Source organism: Rhinatrema bivittatum, chromosome 5, assembly GCF_901001135.1.
Source record: "Rhinatrema bivittatum chromosome 5, aRhiBiv1.1, whole genome shotgun sequence".
Taxonomy (NCBI): domain Eukaryota; kingdom Metazoa; phylum Chordata; class Amphibia; order Gymnophiona; family Rhinatrematidae; genus Rhinatrema; species Rhinatrema bivittatum.
Genome location: NC_042619.1, coordinates 226,828,280 through 226,846,451, shown reverse-complemented (window position 1 = coordinate 226,846,451; position 18,172 = coordinate 226,828,280). Strand labels below are relative to the sequence as shown.

Below are 18,172 nucleotides of genomic sequence, written 5' to 3'. Positions count from 1 at the left end.
AATGGAGGCGCTAGGGGTAATTCTGCGTGCCTAGCGCCTCCTTTGCAGCTGGGGCCCAGGAGAGGTCGGCTGTCCACTGTTTAGGAAAGCGGACGCTCAATTTTACAAGCATCTGTTTTCCTTACCAGTGCACAGCCATGAGTTAGGAAAATGGATACTCGTAAAATTGAGCATCCATCTTCCTGAGTGACCCCTAGCACAGTTTTTATTTAAATTTTTTTTAATCTTTTTTTTTTTACCTTTTAGTTCCTCCGACTTAATAATCTCTATATTAAGTCGGAGGATGTACAGGCTTTCCTGTATACTTTTCTGAGCGTAAAATGTGTGGCTTGCCACATGTTTGGGCGAATGACTAATAGCTTCATCAACATGCATTTGCATGTGATGAGCACTATTAGTTTCAGGGGGATAGAACGCGCATTTTGGGCGCACTAAACTCCTTACTGTATATGGGGTAGTGGATGTGCATCGAAAACGTGTGTTCAACAGTGGGTAAAACAGTGCGCTCAGATGAGGGCACTTTACAGTATTGACCTGTCTATGTGCATGCTAAAATACCACTTAACAGGTGACGTATGCAACAGCAAAAAAACCTGGCACCATACCATATATGGCATATATGTTATTACCATATATGGCATATATGTTATTAGCGCGCATGCCAACCTAAAAAGATTAGTGTTTACATGTTAGATAGCAAACCCTCCCTTGCTCACTGGCCCAAAGTGAAAGGACCCTCCCCACTCAAAGTCGGCTTCCCATTCCCCACTCACTTTGTGAAGCACAAAGAGGTCTCTATGCCCACTCTACCCCGACATATAGAAACACGACAGCAGGAAAAGACCATATGGCCTAGCTGGTCTGCCCATCCACACCAACTAGAACATGTCAACTCTTTGTGCTTCATTTACTATTTTTTCTTTTACGTTTTCTGTTAAGTAACCTTTTTTCAAGTTCCTACCTTATGCCTTTGTTAACAATTTTATTATAAATGTTCTCTGTATTTGACTATGGAAATATTTTTTCCTGCTTTTTCTGTTTTATGTAAACCGGTATGATTTGCATTTTAATGTAAGAATGTCGGTATATAGAAATTCTAAATAAATAAATAAATAAATGTTGTCAATGTGAACAAGTTGACAACATGGTGCAGCCATCCGGCCTCTGAACACAAATTAGGGGCTTCGGCGGACACCTCCCATTCCCCTACACAGAGCAAAGTTGCGCAAGAGGTCAGCGAGCACCATTTTCAAAGTCTTTGGGAACAGGATGTGAAGGAAATGTGCTCACTTCTGTCTCAATCTCTGTTTGGCCCTCATTGTAGCAGATAGAAACTGGGAGGGGATTTCCCTTAGGGAAGGTAGAGGTCAGGACACAGAAGCCTCTTGATCTTCTCTAAGGGATGATGGGGGCTGCCAAATCCCTTTAACTTGTGCCCCAGGAGGGAGGGAAGGATGGTGATCAGGGCTGCCAGAAACCGTAACTTGTGTCCAGTGAGGGAAATGGGGGTGATTGAGTCATAATAGAAGCTTTTTCCTACGGCAGGTTGATCAGGCCACTGGGCACTTTAACTTCTCTCAGCGGGGGTATCGCGCCACCAGAGATCTTCACGCGTATCTTGGAGGGTGATGATGGGGCCATGCCAGCAACTTGTTCTTGTCTGAGGGGGTTGGGACGTGACGGGGCCAACAGGGATCTTAATTTGGGCCTGCGTCTGTTTTTGCAGAATTCCCCATTAATGAGCTTACTGCATGATTTTGCATAGCAGCAGCTCATTAAGGTTGAATTTCAATTTTACCTACTGTAGAGGGGACTTTAGCGAAGTCACTGCACAAAAAAGGGCTTCACATGCAAGAAGCTGAAATTTTGGCCTTTCTGCCTGTTTGGGGGCAGTTTGTGCATTTTCCTCATTCAATGTCCGCTTGTGCGGCAGAGTGACTTTGTACGTTAGTACATCAGCCCCTTTGAGAGTTAGGCACTTAAATAGCCCTTTTGAACGCTGACTTGGGCTGAGTCCTAAATTTAGAAGCCCACTTCATTAGGCACCCGCATTTAGGTTCCTCTAAGTGGGCGGGTATGGAGGGTGGAGTTTGGGCAGAGAAAAAAGGTTAAGGCACTTAGCACTGATGTTCACCATCAAGCATTTAACATAGGAGCCTAAATCTAGGAAAATGAATGCAGATCTAATTCAGGATCATTTTCAGCCAAAAGCTGATAAGCCTAACTAACAGGACGATACAGTAAAGTGGGGCCGCGGTTACCCCGCTCCTAACCCGCTTTCTACTCACTTTCCTGCCGCGTTAGCCCTTCCTGCGATACACAATCCCCTTTAACCCATCCTTACCGCCTCTTTAAATCCCCGGGTAACCCCTTCCGCACGCGGCATGTATATCAGATGTAAACGATCGAATTAGCTATTCCCTCCCATACAGTAACGCGCACCCCGACTATCGCTATTTTACCCTGCCGTTTTGCCCCGCGTTTAACCTGCTAACTTACCGCCTACCCTTACCCCTTACCCCTTACCATCTACCCTTACCCCTGCGTTAGAGGCAGGGGTAATGGTAGACGGCAAACTTTCCCCCAAAAGGAAACCTCTAAAAACCTAAAATCCCCTCCTCCCCTCCTCCCGAAGCGACTCGACATTACTTTTTGTTGTTTTCTTACCTTTTATTGCTTTTCAGCCCCTTCCCTTCTCTGCCGCCCTCTGGAGGGGGCAGCCAGCGGCGAAAGCGGCTCGCAGCAGTCCCCCCCGTGCAGGTCCCGGTTCTCCTGGCTCGGCAACAGCAACAACAGTACAACAGCTAGGGCTCCATCTACCCCAATCCTTCCTTCCTTCCTGGCTCGGCCAAATTGTGAAGCGGCTTGCAGCGTTTCCCCCCCCCCCCCCCCCCCCCCCGCGCAGGTCCCGGTTCTCCTGGCTCGGCGTGAGGTGAGAGCCCACTGTTCTGTGCCCTCTCCGGCACGAGCGGAGTGAAGCGTTCTTTCATTGGCCGGAGCGCCCGTCGATTTGGGCGCTCCAGCCAATGAAAGCACATAGACGGGCGCGCGTGACGCACGCCGTGACGTTACGCGCGCCCGTCTATGTGCTTTCATTGGCTGGAGCGCCCAAATCGACGGGCGCTCCGGCCAATGAAAGAACGCTTCGCTCCGCTCGTGCCGGAGAGGGCACAGAACAGTGGGCTCTCACCTCACGCCGAGCCAGGAGAACCGGGACCTGCGCGGGGGGGGGGGGGGAGGGGGAAGGAACGCTGCAAGCCGCTTCACAATTTGGCCGAGCCAGGAAGGAAGGAAGGATTGGGGTGGATGGAGCCCTAGTTGTTGTCCTGCTGTTGCTGAGCCAGAAGAACCGGGACCTGCACGGGGGGGACCGTTGCGAGCCGCTTTTGCCGCTGGCTGCCCCCTCCGGAGGGCGGCAGGGAAGGGGCTGAAAAGCAACAAAAGGTAAGTTGGCACATGTCGAGCCGCTTCAGGAGGAGGGGATTTTCGGTTTTTAGGTTTTCATGGGTTAAAGTTGGGATCCACTTCCTGGTGCCTGTCATTTCAAATGTCAGTTGAAATGACAGGTACCAGCGCACCCAGGATACTGTATAGGCGCTGTATTAAGCGCCTATACAGTAAAATGGGTTGCGCGGGCCTAACGCTTCGCCTAACGCTTTGCAGACGCGGCTTGCATTTGCAAGCAATTTAAATAGAGTATCGAGCGGTATGTGAACAGAACTGTGCGTGGAGCAAACGAGGGTGCGCCCGGCACTGCCGCACTCTTTCTAACGCGGCCTTACTGTATCGACCCGTAAGCAGGGCTGGTGGAAGCATTAGGTGGGGTAGGCAGTAGCCCAGGGTGCTGGAAATGGGAAGAGCGGCAGAGTAGACGGTAAGGGTGGCAGGCACGGAGCTGGAGGCTGTTTTCTGTTTTTAGATACATATTTCTTTGAGGAGCTGCGATGAGAGGATGAGAGAAAGAGAGAGAGTGAGATCACATGATAACATCACCTCCTAGAGCAGCTGGACACCCTTCCACTGGCACTGTGCCTAGGATTGGCTAAATATTTTGTGCCAATATTTAGGTGGCCAAGAACTGAGGAGCCTAAATGAATTACTGAGCATTTTTTGAAAAATGACCCCTAGGGGATACAGCATTAGTGGATTCTTACGCATACACAGTCAGGTGCCCGCTGCGTCGTAACCATTTCAGATACTTGTGTGGAATTAGATCAATTATTTTATGTTTTAATTAAAAAGATTTTATATTCTGCATCTTATAATGAATAATTCACTGCAGGGACCAACAAGGTCCCCTCCCTCTTATAAGGACATGGCCCTGGTGATTGATTCTAGCGGAACTAATGTTCCCAGTTCCAATAAAACTCAATATAAGAAGCTTCCACAAGTCAGAAGTGATTGGAGGAGTCATCATGAGTCCAATTGAAAAGCCACCAGCATCCTACTACTCTTCAGGCTGTGTCCAGCCCCTATCATCAACTGGGGTCAGAAGAAAGTGACCCTACCTGTATGTGGTGGGAGATGAGCTCCAGTATCTGCAGAGTGTAAAGTGCTCTCAGTCCAGGCTGTATCACCAAAAAATACACAGTACACTAGTATCTGGCCTATTCTAGTAGTTCCCAAAGCTGTCCTTGGGATCTTGCAGCATTTTCAGGAATAGGCCTGAAATATATTTGGCTACAGTGGAGACAGATTATATAAGCATTTATTTCATGTATATTCACTGTGGATGGATATTCTGAAAACCTGACTGTCTCTGGGTCTCGGGAACCACTGGCTTATCTTGAAGCTCACCAATACACTATAATTTCATCCATGGTTTGGTTGTGAGGCGCATCCTAGTCAGGAAGCAGGCACGGAAACCATGCACACGGGCTCCTCAGCTTCCCTCACCAACTTCTACATTACACCCCTGTGGCAATAGTTTGCTATTGGTATGTTTGTGTCCTGTCCTCCGTCGGCTAACTCAGGGGTCTCAGAGAACAGCTCCCACCACTATCACCATTGTTGCTTAATTTTTCCATCTTGGGAAGGGGGGTGGGTGTTGTTTCAGAGTTTCTAAACTTCCAAACTTCTGACTTCAAGCCAATGAATCAACCATGGAGCACTATTTTAAGCCTGTTGCCTATTTCTCTTCTCTATAACTTTATCTTGTCAATACCGCCAAATCTAATTGTTTAAAATGCTGGGGGATGGAACGGGAGTTTCTGTTTAAAATGTGTCTTTAGCAGGGATTTTTTAAATGGAAGTGCTAAACTAAGAAGAGGAAGCTAACTATCAGATCTGACCTTTATTTGCACAGCTACTCCCAGATGAACTCCAGTGCATTTGGGAAATGCCAGACTTATTCCTCGTTTCTAGTGGGCTGGCTAAAGCCTCTTGTCATATGGTTTGTGCTGGCATACATTGCTGGGCCTCCTTAGTGTCTCTTTTTTACAGTTAATTTATTTTTTTTTATTTAACATATTTCTATACCGGTCTCCATGAAGGGATTCATATCAGACCGGTTTACATGGAACTTAGGGATTAACTTGTTAACCAAACAAGAATGCCGAAGCAGAGTTACATATAACAAGGGGATTGAACTTGGGGGCTATAGTAGCCAGGAAGTAGAAAGAAAGAAATTAACTAGAAGTAAAATAGTTAATGAAAGTACAAGGGCTTCAGTGCTATCATTTTTGTTCAGCCACTGTAAATATCATTGAATATGTGTGTGTATGTATGTGTGTGTGTATATATATATATATATATATATCTGATGCAACAAAAATAGGATAGTTACTCCCTTCCATTACAAAACTTTCAGGCAGCTGTATTTATTTTTCAGGCAACCAAGCTATGCAAGTTAATCTGGTTTTCTTACCAAATTTCTGAAAATATATCTGATGAATGTTTATTGCGGCTATCCTGAGAAAAGTGCCTATCATTTTGCTTTGTCCATCTGTTCGTCTGACACTGTTGTAGCTGAAGAGCAGATGGGCAAACCAAAACTGCAAGTACTGGAGCAGCGGGCTGGTGGGGCCCCACTAGCTGAAGAGAAAGAAGAGGAATCTGGTGTCAGGAGCTGGCGGTGATCCCTCAGCCCTACCAGCCGAAGACCTGGAGAAGCTGTTGGCAACAGAAAGAGAGTGGCAGGTGGGGATGCCCAGGCCCTGACAGCTGAAGTCCGGCTGCCAGGTGCCTGCAGTCCTTTCCCTGGCACCTGCTCTGATGCCTCTCCTGCATTTTCTGCTGTGTAGGCGGGAGCATAGATGTAGAAGGGGAGAGAGTGCTGGGGAAGAGTAAATGGAGGAGTTGGGGAGGACATGGGGAGAGAGCCTGGGGGAGTGGCATAATGTAGAGACAGCATGAAGGGAGTGGAGAGGGGAGGGAGAAAGAACATGGAAGGAGGGAGAGAATGTAGGTTGGGGAAGAGCACACAGGTAGGGTGGGTGTAAGTCATCCTATAATCCCCCATTCGCCCCTCACACATAGTCTCTCCCACTTATAAACACTCCTTCCACTCCACACTCACATACACACACACTTCCCCCACCCCATATATACCTCTCTTCCATACCCTTCTCCCTCACATACACACTGCCCCCACATTCCAGTACTTACCTACACCCCACACATTTCCCTGCTCATCTACACTCCTACACACTCTTCTATGCATACTTCCACAAACACCTGCAACACCACACATCCCCAAAGCTCTTTCTCGACTCACAACCATCCACCCTCACATCTTTCACACTCTCAGTTCCCCCATACACACAATATACACTCCTATACCCCCACCTAGCCCCACAATTCACTCCACTACTCACAGCCCATGCTACATACACAGCTCCCTTTACTCTCTCCCCCCCGCCCAAGATCAACTGCAAGATGCACACATGCAGGTCATGGAATTATAAGATGTGTTCTTTTAAGCTGCTATGTACCTCTAGACTTGTTATTAATTACTACACTATTGCTACAAGCTGCACAGAGAACTAAGTAAATACTCCTGCCTCCGGGATCCTGTCCACATTAACTAATGCGTCTTAAGAATGGCTTAAATTTGGGGCTTGCATACAGAGGACCTATCAAGTCTAGTAACTTCACTCACGACAGCCAACCTTCTAAAATGATTAGGGGTTGCTAAACTCAGCTCAAACTGGACACAGTGAAGGAGTTTGCTCAACCCTGGGGGTGCCCATGTATGCCCCTGCACCCTATAATTTTACTCAAACATCCCTCCACAGAAGGACAGATCAACTTAGCTAAGAACTGTAGTGCAGTTGGCACAAACAGAAATAACTCCCTGGAGAATCGAGAAAGCAAACTTCCAGAATTGCTCTAGCATCCTGCAGAACGGATGCCTCCTGATTCCACAGCTTGAACTAGTTAATCCTGTTAAACTGGTCTAAGGGTTTCACAGGGGCAGGACCTCTGTATCCACACACGTGCTACAGAGAGATGCAATAGCACCCCCACCCGTTTTCACTTCTTGCTTTTTAAAACATTATGTTCTCATTTGCTCTGTACATTTTTTTTGTCTGTCAGTTTTTCTTCTGCTCCTTCAGGCTTCCAGCTCTGTGGGAAGTGGCCTTTATCAGGCCACAAGCTTTTCTTTGCAACAACCCAAGAATTAACCGCCCTCCTCCCCCACCCCTCTCATCATTTTAACCCTCTTTTCCCACATCCATCTTATTCAGCCATCATAGTGACAATCCTTGGCAAGGAGCCCCTTCCAGAACCTGCTATGTGCACACACACATGAACATGAACACTGGGTTTGGCTGTTCTGTAACAGCTAGAGATCTCTCCCCCACCCCACCCCATCTCCCCTCCCACCCCACAGCATCCCCAGCCGCAACAATAGAAACAGCTAGGCTCGGGACATGAATGCAGATCTTCCACTGAGCAGCACACAGCACTACCCCTGGGCCGGCCCATCTAGTCTGCATTTCTGACTCGCCTGCCTGCATGTGTCTTTCCATTAAAAAAAAATCCCAAAATGCTAGCATACCAGCTGAAGAAACTAAGAAAGAAATGGAGGGGAAGAGGTGATATAATATAAGCATTCAGTTTCAAGGAAATATCGGAAGGAAGAGTTTCCATTAGAATGAAAAGCTTGACCCTATACAACTGTGGAAAGCTAAAGAGAATTAGTTAAGGTAGACTAGAAGAATTTTGTGATGTAGCAAGTGGGACTAATAGTGGAACAAAGTAATCACCAATAAATAAATAATAAATGTGGATCAACGTGAACTCTACAAGAGCTTAGCATATGATTTTCTAAATATGTTAGTTTTATTATGCTATCTTTTTTTTTAGTCTGCTTAATAAGTAACAAGTTGAAATAGGAACAGGAAACATATGCTGCTAACTGATTGTTAAAGCCAGTACTTGAATTGTCCATGATTCATGGAGTAACAGGATGTCTCAAAGCAAGACCACAGTTTAGACATAAATCTGCTGAAATTGTAAATTCTAAATAGAGCTAACTGAACTTGCAAAACCTGGACTAGAGCCAGAGATGAAAGTATAAAGTTAATTTCAATTAACAGTGTTCCTCAGATTCCCAGAGGGAAAGCGCCATTAGCCATCCCATGGGTTCTCCAGGCCTGTATCTCTCGATATTCCCAGATATGTTGACTCACAATAGGGAGACTGTGAGGGAGGTATCTTTGTATATATCTTTATCTTTTATTATTGCGATGCTATTTGTCTTTGCTGATTTTTACCATATTTTACAATATTTACTAAAGCAAATATTTGCTTTTACAAATCTGTGTTTGTGTGTTCTATGACATAATATACCACCATCATTCCACTGTTTACAACAACTGAAAGGAGGAAAACTCAGAAGGAAAGTAAGAAAATATTTTTTCATTGAAAAGGGTGGAAGAATTCAAGCATCCAGGGGCAGACACAAAGGAACCACAGCAACAGGAGGGAGAAGACCACAGATAGGGTAAGACCTATGGCAGCACATGTGGGAAGACTAGATGGGTCATTTGATTTTCTCCTGCCGGCATCTTCTATCTTTCTGGCATTCAGATAGGATTACGTTAGTTCCCAAACATAATTTAATGTTAATAACACTCTTGTGCTATTACCACTCCTGACAGTTACTTTTCACCAGACGATCAGCAGAGAAGACAGCATTCCAGGACTTGGCCTGCTGCAAAAGTGGTTCCCTAAGTTACCAACACCACATTAACAGAGATCTAAGCCCCAGTTCTGCTGATCAAGCATCCTCCAGTAATTGGTCCTTGTCCCTAAATACACACTGCATATCGGAGTGAAGCACAGTGCCAGAATCCTTCAACAGAGCAGCAGCAAATGGCAGAAGACACAGAACTCTTTTGGAGTTTGTTTGCTTTTAAATATTACCCCTTGTGCTCCCAATGGTTTCAGCTGCACTCATCCACTGCCCCCCAAGACATGTGGCACAGACACACCTTGCCAGTTCTAGGATGGTAGGGGTGCCTCCTCCAGTGGGCCAGTAGAGGCTGTCATTGTAGCATCAGTTGTCATCCTTCCCTCCCTCCCTGAGTGCGCCATCTCCATGGTGTGCTCCCAGGCCCTGACCAGCTCCAGATGGAGGATCTGAATAATGGACCCTGGTGCTACAGTGTATGGAACTACAGTCTCAGCCACTATGCTGATTCCAGACTTATTTAAAATATTTCTCAAGTCCAATACAAATCAGGGAGGAATGAATGGTGAAAACACCAATTCCTGAGAGCCATGGTGCCACCAAAAGGAAATCTTAAATTTGCTACAATAGTCAATTATTTTATGCAATAATGAGCTAAAGATAAACTGTTATCTCACAAGCCAATTTTAAAAGTGTTGCTCGTGCAATGCCCACATATGTGCGTATGTGGGCCACACGCGAGCATCACGGATTTAAAAAAGCTTCAAAGTACATGCATATATACCGGTGCACGTGTCAAACATAAGACAGTGGGAAAAAGGGCGATGCATGGGAGTTCTAGGGTAGGGCCAAGACTTAAGCACGTAACTCAGAATTTTAAAAATGAAACCCACAGCACACGTATGTGAGATATCTGTGTAACTTTACTGCTGCTGTTAATGAGGAGCAAGACTATAGATCTCAAGTTAGGGTTATAGGACAGGGTGCGGGGTCTGGGTCAACTGGGCAGCATGCAGGATGAAGAGCCAGAGAAGTCTGAAAGACCTCGCTATTAACTGGGCAAACTGGTAGACTACTTGGAAAACTGTGAATGTGCCTCGCACAAGCATGCTTTAAAATTCGCTGCAATACGTGCGTAAAAGCCGACATGGTCCTATTGAAGACACACGCAGTAGCTGTGGTTGAGTAACCTCTTATTCGTAGTTGGTGCATTTTAAAACATATGTTTGTGAGTGCGCACACAATTAAAAATTCTAGCGAATCCTCACTTGTGCACTGATAGGAGTGTGTATGGGTGAACGCGTGCTTGTTTTAAAATCAACCTCCTAGTATTTAAAACACAGTTCCATGTAGCAAAATGGGGTTTTGTGGAAAAAGGTCAAGTGGACATTTTGGATCCTTTCAATAAAATACGATTTTATCCTGCCCATTAATGAAAGCCCTCTGGGGATAGGGAAATACCTACAGTACCTGAATGTAAACCGATGTGATATCTCAGATCGAATGTCGGTATATAAAAATAATAAATAAATAAATAAAATAATAATCCAACCATTCATGATAAGGACATTGAGCTGAAGAGGGGGATGAGCATCATTTTGTCTCAGGCAAGGCGTCCTCCCAAACAGATTAAAATTGCAGCTAGCACAGAGACACAATATTATGTAAGCTAATTACCAGTTTCAACCAGTGCTGTATATTAATTAGCCACAGGTGCTGCTGAAAAGGTTAATCATACTGCACTGGGGCAACCAAATTCCTTGGGCACATTTCTCCTGGAAAAGTATTTTTTTTTTGTTCCTGTTGCCTTTACTTTCTCTTTTCTTTCATCTTGCAAATTGTTTTTGGACTGCAGACTGTCCTGTCCGCTGCCAGTCTACTAATTAGTGTTGGGCTCGAGTGCCATCCTCCTGCAGGCTCACCCCGCCCCATTGCCCAAGGCTGACTTGCTTTGCTCTCCTCCTAGTATCCTACCTTTAAAGTGCTTTTCAGAATTCGCAGTCTGTGCAGTTTTTCATTGACTACTGGATCACTACATCTGTTTATAAAAGACTTCTTGTATTCCAATTTGGTTGAAAGACGGCGCTCTCCAAGAGGGGACAGACTGGCCTGCTCCAAGGCCCTGAAGAGGTCTTGCAATGAGTCTGCTGGCTTTTCTTCTACAGTGTCTGCTAGTGTAAAACAGACAAACAAACATACAAACAAAAAAAAAAACAAAAAAAACAAAGAAGGAACGGAGCATAAATTAATGTGGTCATTAATAAAGAGTGAGATGGCTGTATCTTGCCTGCCTTCCTCGGCAGGAATAAATCACGTAATGAAAGGACTGCCACGACGGCTGTGCGAGAGCCTTTTACGAGCAGTTGGGCCATACTAGTATTTTTTGGTCAGTAGATTACAGTGAAACAGAGAATATTATGGCAGAGCAGGCCCATCTGGTCTGCCCAGTTCATTTCGTTTTGCAACGCCATAAGCCACTGTTCATCTCTGGCTTTCTTCCTCACTTCTGTACATTAAGGATCCTCTGTGCTTCTCCTCTTCAACTCTGTTACTGTCTTTGCCTCCACCATCTCCATTGAGAGGCCACTCCACAGCCCTTTCCATGAAGAAATATTTTCTAATGTTACTCCTGAGTCTAATTCCCTTTGAGCCTTGGCTTCTTGTTCTAGAACTGTTCCATATACTGAGGGACTCTACTTTGTTTCTATTAGCCCCCTGCTTGTCCCCTCCAAAAAAACAGACATAGAAATACTTGTTACCCCGTTGAATGTAATTCAATTAGGCTCTGCAACGACTCCTATTCCTCTCCACACATGCCCCTGCTCATGGCTCTGGAAAGCTCTTAGTAGAAGCTTGTCAATCATGTGGCTGATTCTCTGAGAAGACGAGAACTCCCTTCCCAGATAAAAGAGGGAGGAACTTAAGGAGCTTGTAACTTTCTCTCTGTCTATGTTTAGAAACATAGAAACATGAAGGCAGAAAAAAATACCATACAGCCTATCCAGTCTGCCCATCCACACTTCCTATTCGGCTTTACAATCCCTACCACTCCCTCAGAGATCCTCTATGCTTATCCCATGCTTTCTTGAATTCAGATACTCCTCTACAGGGAGGCTGTTCCATGCATCTACCACCCTCTCTGTAAAGAAATATTTCCTAAGATTACTCCTGAATCCACCCCTTTCACTCTTAGCCCATGATCCCTCATTCTGGAGCCTCCTTTCTGTTGAAAGAGGCCTGCCTGCTGTGCATAGAAACCTTGGAGGTATTTGTCTCTATCATATCTTCCCTATTTGTTATCATCCAATGCCCAAAGTTGAGTTAAAGTTTTTGCCAGCATCAGAATGGGGGTCCTATAATTAGGTAAAACATTTAGCACATCTGCCAAAAAGTGAGGTCAACTTTCCATTTGCCTTCAGGAAAAAAGGGCTATGTAATTGGAGCTATTTCTTAACACGCTATGAATCCCTTATGTAATCTCCAGTTCCCATTCCCATCAGCACTGGAGCCTGAGCACCAGAGCCATATCAGGTCATTTCGTACAAGGAGACATTCCCAAATAAGCTGATTCTGTTCCTTGGGTTTTGTTCCAATGGATGAACTCATCGGTAGCAGGATTGTGAGTCGGTGCTCTGGAAACTATATATTTAAAAAAGAAACATGATTTCTTGCCCCTTTCTGAGCACTGTCACTTGGTCCTCTTTACCATTTGGAGTCCACTTGGAAGAGAGGAATCTTTAAAGGAGTATTGCCTCCAGTTAAAGGTAGATATTTTCTTTCAACCATCTCTTTGTAGTTCCTTAACTTATCCTTAGTCACCTCCTCTGGAGGAAAGAGTGCCCTTTAGTGACATTATAAAACCTGTTATTTGATAGTAAAGTGACAAAAGAGCCTTAATTTTACAGTATCTGGATAGGGGCCTTCATCATTTCGTCTGTTAACATTAGCATGCCTTTTATCAGTTTGCCATGATACATATTTAAATGTCCATATTCAATATATACTGTACTATACAGTATCAACCAAATTTTTTAAAAAAACCACACGCAAAAAACGGGGGTGACAGGTGTGGTCAGGCCTTCCGCGCACTGCGCACATCTTCAAAGGGGCCCGGTGATGCGCGTAACCCCTGTTACGCACCGAAGTGCCAGGCCCAGTTAAAGGGGTGGTCTTGGGGGTGGAAAGGGGCAGGGAGGGGTGAGGCTGGAGGCGGCTGGTACAGCCATTTGCCGCTGTACCGGGGAAGGATTGGAAGGCATGCATAAGTTGCTACTGCTCCATTGGAGCAGTAAGCAACAAAATTAAAAAAAATGACAGGTAGGAGAAAGGGTTTAGGGAGTGCGGTGGAGAGAGGAAGGGGAAGGGAGATTAGGGTAGGGGTTTGGGAAGTTCCCTATCCCAATTAAGGAACAGACTGGGAGGGAACTGGGGAAGGCCTTGATGTGTCGCCATGCGGAAATTGCAATTCTCTATCCCCCTTGCATGCGCCGCTCGTATTTTATAACACGAACACAGCCACGCGTGCATGTTATAAAATACACACGTCCATGTGCGCGCACCGGGTCCCGCACAAACATGGACACGCGCGCATGTCTTAAAAAATCTACCCCTATGGGAACTTGTATGCTCATTATAACCAGAATGGTAAAGGACCAAAGAGAGGAAGACAAGAACATTGACTTGGCTAAGGAGCAACATCCTACAAGAAATCAAGCCTGTATGTCTAATAGTTAGGATATACTGTATCCTTACAGGGTCAGTGCTTCCATTAGGCAAACTAGGCAGTTGCCTAGAGCACCAAAATTGTGGGCATGGCAAAATCCCACCAGCATGAAGCCAAAAGGGGTGCTGTGCCAGAACCAATACCACGAAAGAAGGGAGAGATGTACTGGAGCGACTGCCACTGGTAGGAGGGAGCACTGTGCTCAGGTATGCTGGGAAGGGGAGCACTGTTCCCTCTAAGCCGTGTACAACTTTTTTTTGTGGCCGCACACAGATTTTACTCCCCCCCATGTAGAAAAACTGGTGGGGCCATGGTGGAGCGCATCCCACGATGGCCCAAAGGGAGAAGGAGACCGGCAGGGCCATGGTGGAGCCCATCCCACCACACCCTAAAGTGAGGAGGCCAGTGGGACTGTAGTGGAGCCCATCCCACCACAGCAGGAAGAAAAGAAGAGGCCCCAAAACTCTGGGCAAGCTTCCTTCTTCCTGCCCATGTGGCCCAGAAGAAAAAAGTTGTTGGGGCATCGGCCCACATGCAGAAAAAGAGCAGTGTCTGTAGCAGGGCCGCCGCGGATCCCATCTTGCAGTGGCCCAAGAAAAGGAGGCCCAGAGGGGAAAGGGAAGATAAGGCCCTGTAGAGACAGAGAGAGAATGAGTATGTGTATGTGAGAGTGAATAGAAACTATGTGTGTGTGAGAGAGAGCATGTGTGTTTGCGTGTGTGTGAAAGACAGCATGTGTGTTTGGGTGTGTGACAGCATGTGAGAGTGAGAGCCTGTGTGTGTGTATGAATGAGACAGCATGTGAGAGAGAGCCGGTGTGTATGTATGAGAGAGAGACAGCATGTGAAAGTGAGAGCTATGTGTGTGTGTGTGTGTGTGTGTGTGAGAGAGATGTGAGTGTGGGAGCCAGAGTGTATGTGTGAAAGAGAGCATGTAAGAGAGCGAGAGAGAGAGAGAGCATGCAAGAGCTTATTTGTGAGATCAGTTTGTGTGTGAGAGAGCATCTGAGAGTGAGAGTATGTGTGTGTGTGTTTGTGGGTGTGTGCGTGAGAAAAAGACAGCATGTGAGAATAAGAGCTTGAGTGTGTGTTTGAGGGAGAAAGGGAAGAAGACAGGTGGAGAGAGAAGGCATGCGAAAAAAAGGAGACCATGAAAAAGGAATTGGGAAAAGTCCCAGAAAGGGAACATGGGAAAAAAAAAACCAGGGAACAACCAATCAGAAAAATAAGTTCCGACAACAAAAAAAATTATTTTGCAATTTTAGTGATTGGCATATGTTGTCTTTGGGAATGTGCATTACATATTTGTATTTTATTCTTTCTTCAGTATTCCACTTTTGAGAGTCTGGTTTCTTGGGCTTTCCATTTTATTTTTGTCTGCATGCTTCTGTTTCTAATTTGTGGTCCCTTATTCTGTTTTAGGTAAGGGTCTGTCTGTGTTCTGCATTTGTAACTGATGTGCAGTATTTCTGCTGGCATGTAGTTTTTCTATAGGACTTTGAAGCAGTAGAGCTTGTTGTGTTAATCCCAGTAAGTAGTGCATTAGTGCTCTAGGGCATGATATAAAATTTGCATTGCTGCCATGTCATAGATAAGGCTGCTGCTGTTTGAGTCCTGAGATAGTGCTGGTATGGTATGGTATGGCAAGGTTCTAAGTGTCTTTTTTTTTTGTTACTTCTTAAAGTGTTTGGCAGTGAAGGGTTTGCAGTTACTGAGATGAGTGTGTGTGTGGAAGAGGAGAACTGAGTGAGGGTGCATATACATGAGAGTCTGGGGAATGAATGAAAGGAATGAAAGTGAGTGTGTGTGTATGTGTTGTGAGATTGAGCATATATGAGAGTCAATATGCAAGTGTGTTAGTGTGTATGAGAGTCAATATGCAAGTGTGTTAGTGTGTATGTGTATGTAAGAAAGTTTGTGTGCATGCTGCTACCAATGTTCCTTCTAAGAATTGGGTTGCTGTGAGCATAAAATTGGCTTTTTGCATCAAATAAAGTAATGCTTACAGGGTAATGAAACAAAAAAATCTTTGTACACAGCAATCCAATCCTTAGAGGGAACATTGGAGCGGTGGGGGAGTGCATGACCAAAGGTTAACCTAGGGTGCCAAATACCCTTGCACCAACCCTGTATCCTCAGTTACAGCAATGCTGATGTGAACATCTGGCTGGGTCAATTGGTCCTTATGTGCTGTCATCTACTATATTATATATCTGTACAACCAGCCCTTAACACTTCTTGCAAGAATTAGCATTTGCTTTGACAACAGAAAAAACTCCGACTCTGCTACATGGAAGCCAGAAACGTACTGCAAGTAAGAGTGCTTGTGAAACAGACAAGGGTGGAAATATATTTAGAAAACATAGGCACCAGCCAAAAAATTCTGACAGCTAGGGAAAATATTTTCCTTATTTTTCTCACTTTTTACTCTTTTTTTTAAGTTGTCATTGTTGCTGTTTTGCTTATTTTGTTTGGCTTTCTTTCTTATTCTTCAATTTTTAAATTTAGTTTTTAATATAAATGTTGCTTCTTTTCCTTTATTTTTATTTTTTGCTTTTCTGAATTTTAGCCAAAAGGGTGACCTGGCTTCTGGAATTGTTCCAACCTTAGAAACAGGTAAAACTCGGTAAGATCCTCAAACTCGGCAAATTGGTAGAGCAGACCAGAAACAGAAGAGGCGCTGCATAACAAAGATGAATGATACAAAAGGATTCCAGCTCAAAATAAGATAATCATAGCCTGGGCACTGAATGTTTGTGCCTTGGGTATTCAAAAGGTTTGCAGCTCAACCTGTGCCCTGACTCTGGGTCTCACATTCTGATGGACGAGAAGAGAGCTCCGGAGGAGGCCAGTGTCTGGATTGTCCAAGCTCAGCGAAGCCAGTTTTGGTTTTATCAGATGGGTACAGCTCCCAGTTTTCCCTAGTTTCACATGATCCAGATTCACCCCCAGGGGTCTTTGCTGTACTAAAATCTGGTTATTTCCCCCCCCCCTCTCCCCACCAACAGAGGAACTGTCATAGCGGGAGACAGAGAGAGCAGGGTTGACACACCTGCTCTGTGCCAGGGTTTGGACGGAGATGTTGTGACCTTTTAAGAGGACTGAATCCGTGTTACTGAATGTGCACATGCTGTTACTTTATGAAGCATTCGCATCATGAGCCTCCCCCAACCACATGAAGTTCCAGAAGGATAAATGACACAACAGAAGACCGCCAGAGAGGCTCATGCTTGCATTAGCTAGCCAAATGCATGGGATAGCCAGCTCGTTTGCTCATTTATAAATGCGATCGTTACCTAGCATTACCGCTACATCACAACACCGCTTGTGCCATTAATGAACTGTATTATCCACAAGTCCTTAATGCAGTGTTCCTTTCAGCATGCACAAGCTTCACACAGAAATATGTATAATAAAGATAATAACAAAAGATTTTTGGGTTCCTACAATAGTGAAATTATATATATATATATATATATATATATATATATATATATATATATATATACACACACACACACACACATGTATATAGTAGCTTTTAGCCATACTCTGTCTACCGTATGTGTGCTCAAGGCTGGATTTAAGACTGTGGCGCCCACTGAAGCTATGCTGGCTCATGGCACTATAGCCAGTAGAAGCAGGCTTCTCTTTAGCATGGATATTTGGTACCTTCCAAAACTGGCACCCTAGGCAATTATCTATGTTGCCCAGGGGCGGATTGGCCTATCGGGGGATCGGGCATCCCTCGGTGGGCCAGTGGCACTGATCACATGGTCTGCTAAGAAGGACTGCTGCAGAAGAAGGTCTCAGCGGGGCCGCAATGGAGCTCAACCCACTGCAAATCGATGAAGGGTTTGGCAGGGCTGTGATGGAGCTCAACCCACTGCGGCTCAGTGAAGGGCCCGGCAGGGCTGTGATGGAGCTCAACCCTCTGCAGCTCAATGAAAGGCTCGGCAGGGCTGCGACGAAGCTCTATCTGCTGGGGCTCGAAGAGAAAGGGCTGGAAGAAAGGGCTGGAAGAAAGCTGTATCTGGCGGTTGCAGGGCCACCAGAAGCACTGACCTACTCCCACCTCTCCTCCAGCAGTAAATAAGGAGCAGTGCTGGAGTAGCCAAGGCCCAACAGAAAGGAGGCCTAAGTTATGGTGTATGAGAGAGAGCATCTGCATGTCTGTGTGTATGAAAGAAAGTGTATGAGAGAGTGTATGAGAGAGCCTGCATGTGTGCATGCATGAGGGAGAGTGCCTGTGTGTGCATGAGAGAGAGAGAGAGAGAGAACCTGCATGTGTGCATGAGAGACAGAGAGAGC

At 45.4% G+C, this 18,172-nt stretch overlaps 1 protein-coding gene across 4 annotated transcripts in view; it reads right to left on the bottom strand.

Moving 5' to 3' along the window:
- The window catches only part of CNKSR2 (connector enhancer of kinase suppressor of Ras 2), a 469,908-nt gene that overhangs the window by 3,560 nt on the left and 448,176 nt on the right, over positions 1–18,172 (bottom strand). For 2 of the 4 annotated variants that reach the window (XM_029603391.1, XM_029603392.1), the window contains exon 20: positions 11,114–11,310. The exons of 1 other annotated variant lie outside the window; for it this stretch is intronic. In XM_029603391.1, coding sequence (XP_029459251.1) covers positions 11,114–11,310 — 197 coding nt within the window. The remainder of the gene's footprint in view (positions 1–11,113; positions 11,311–18,172) is intronic. One more of the 4 variants, XM_029603393.1, reaches the window with a different exon arrangement.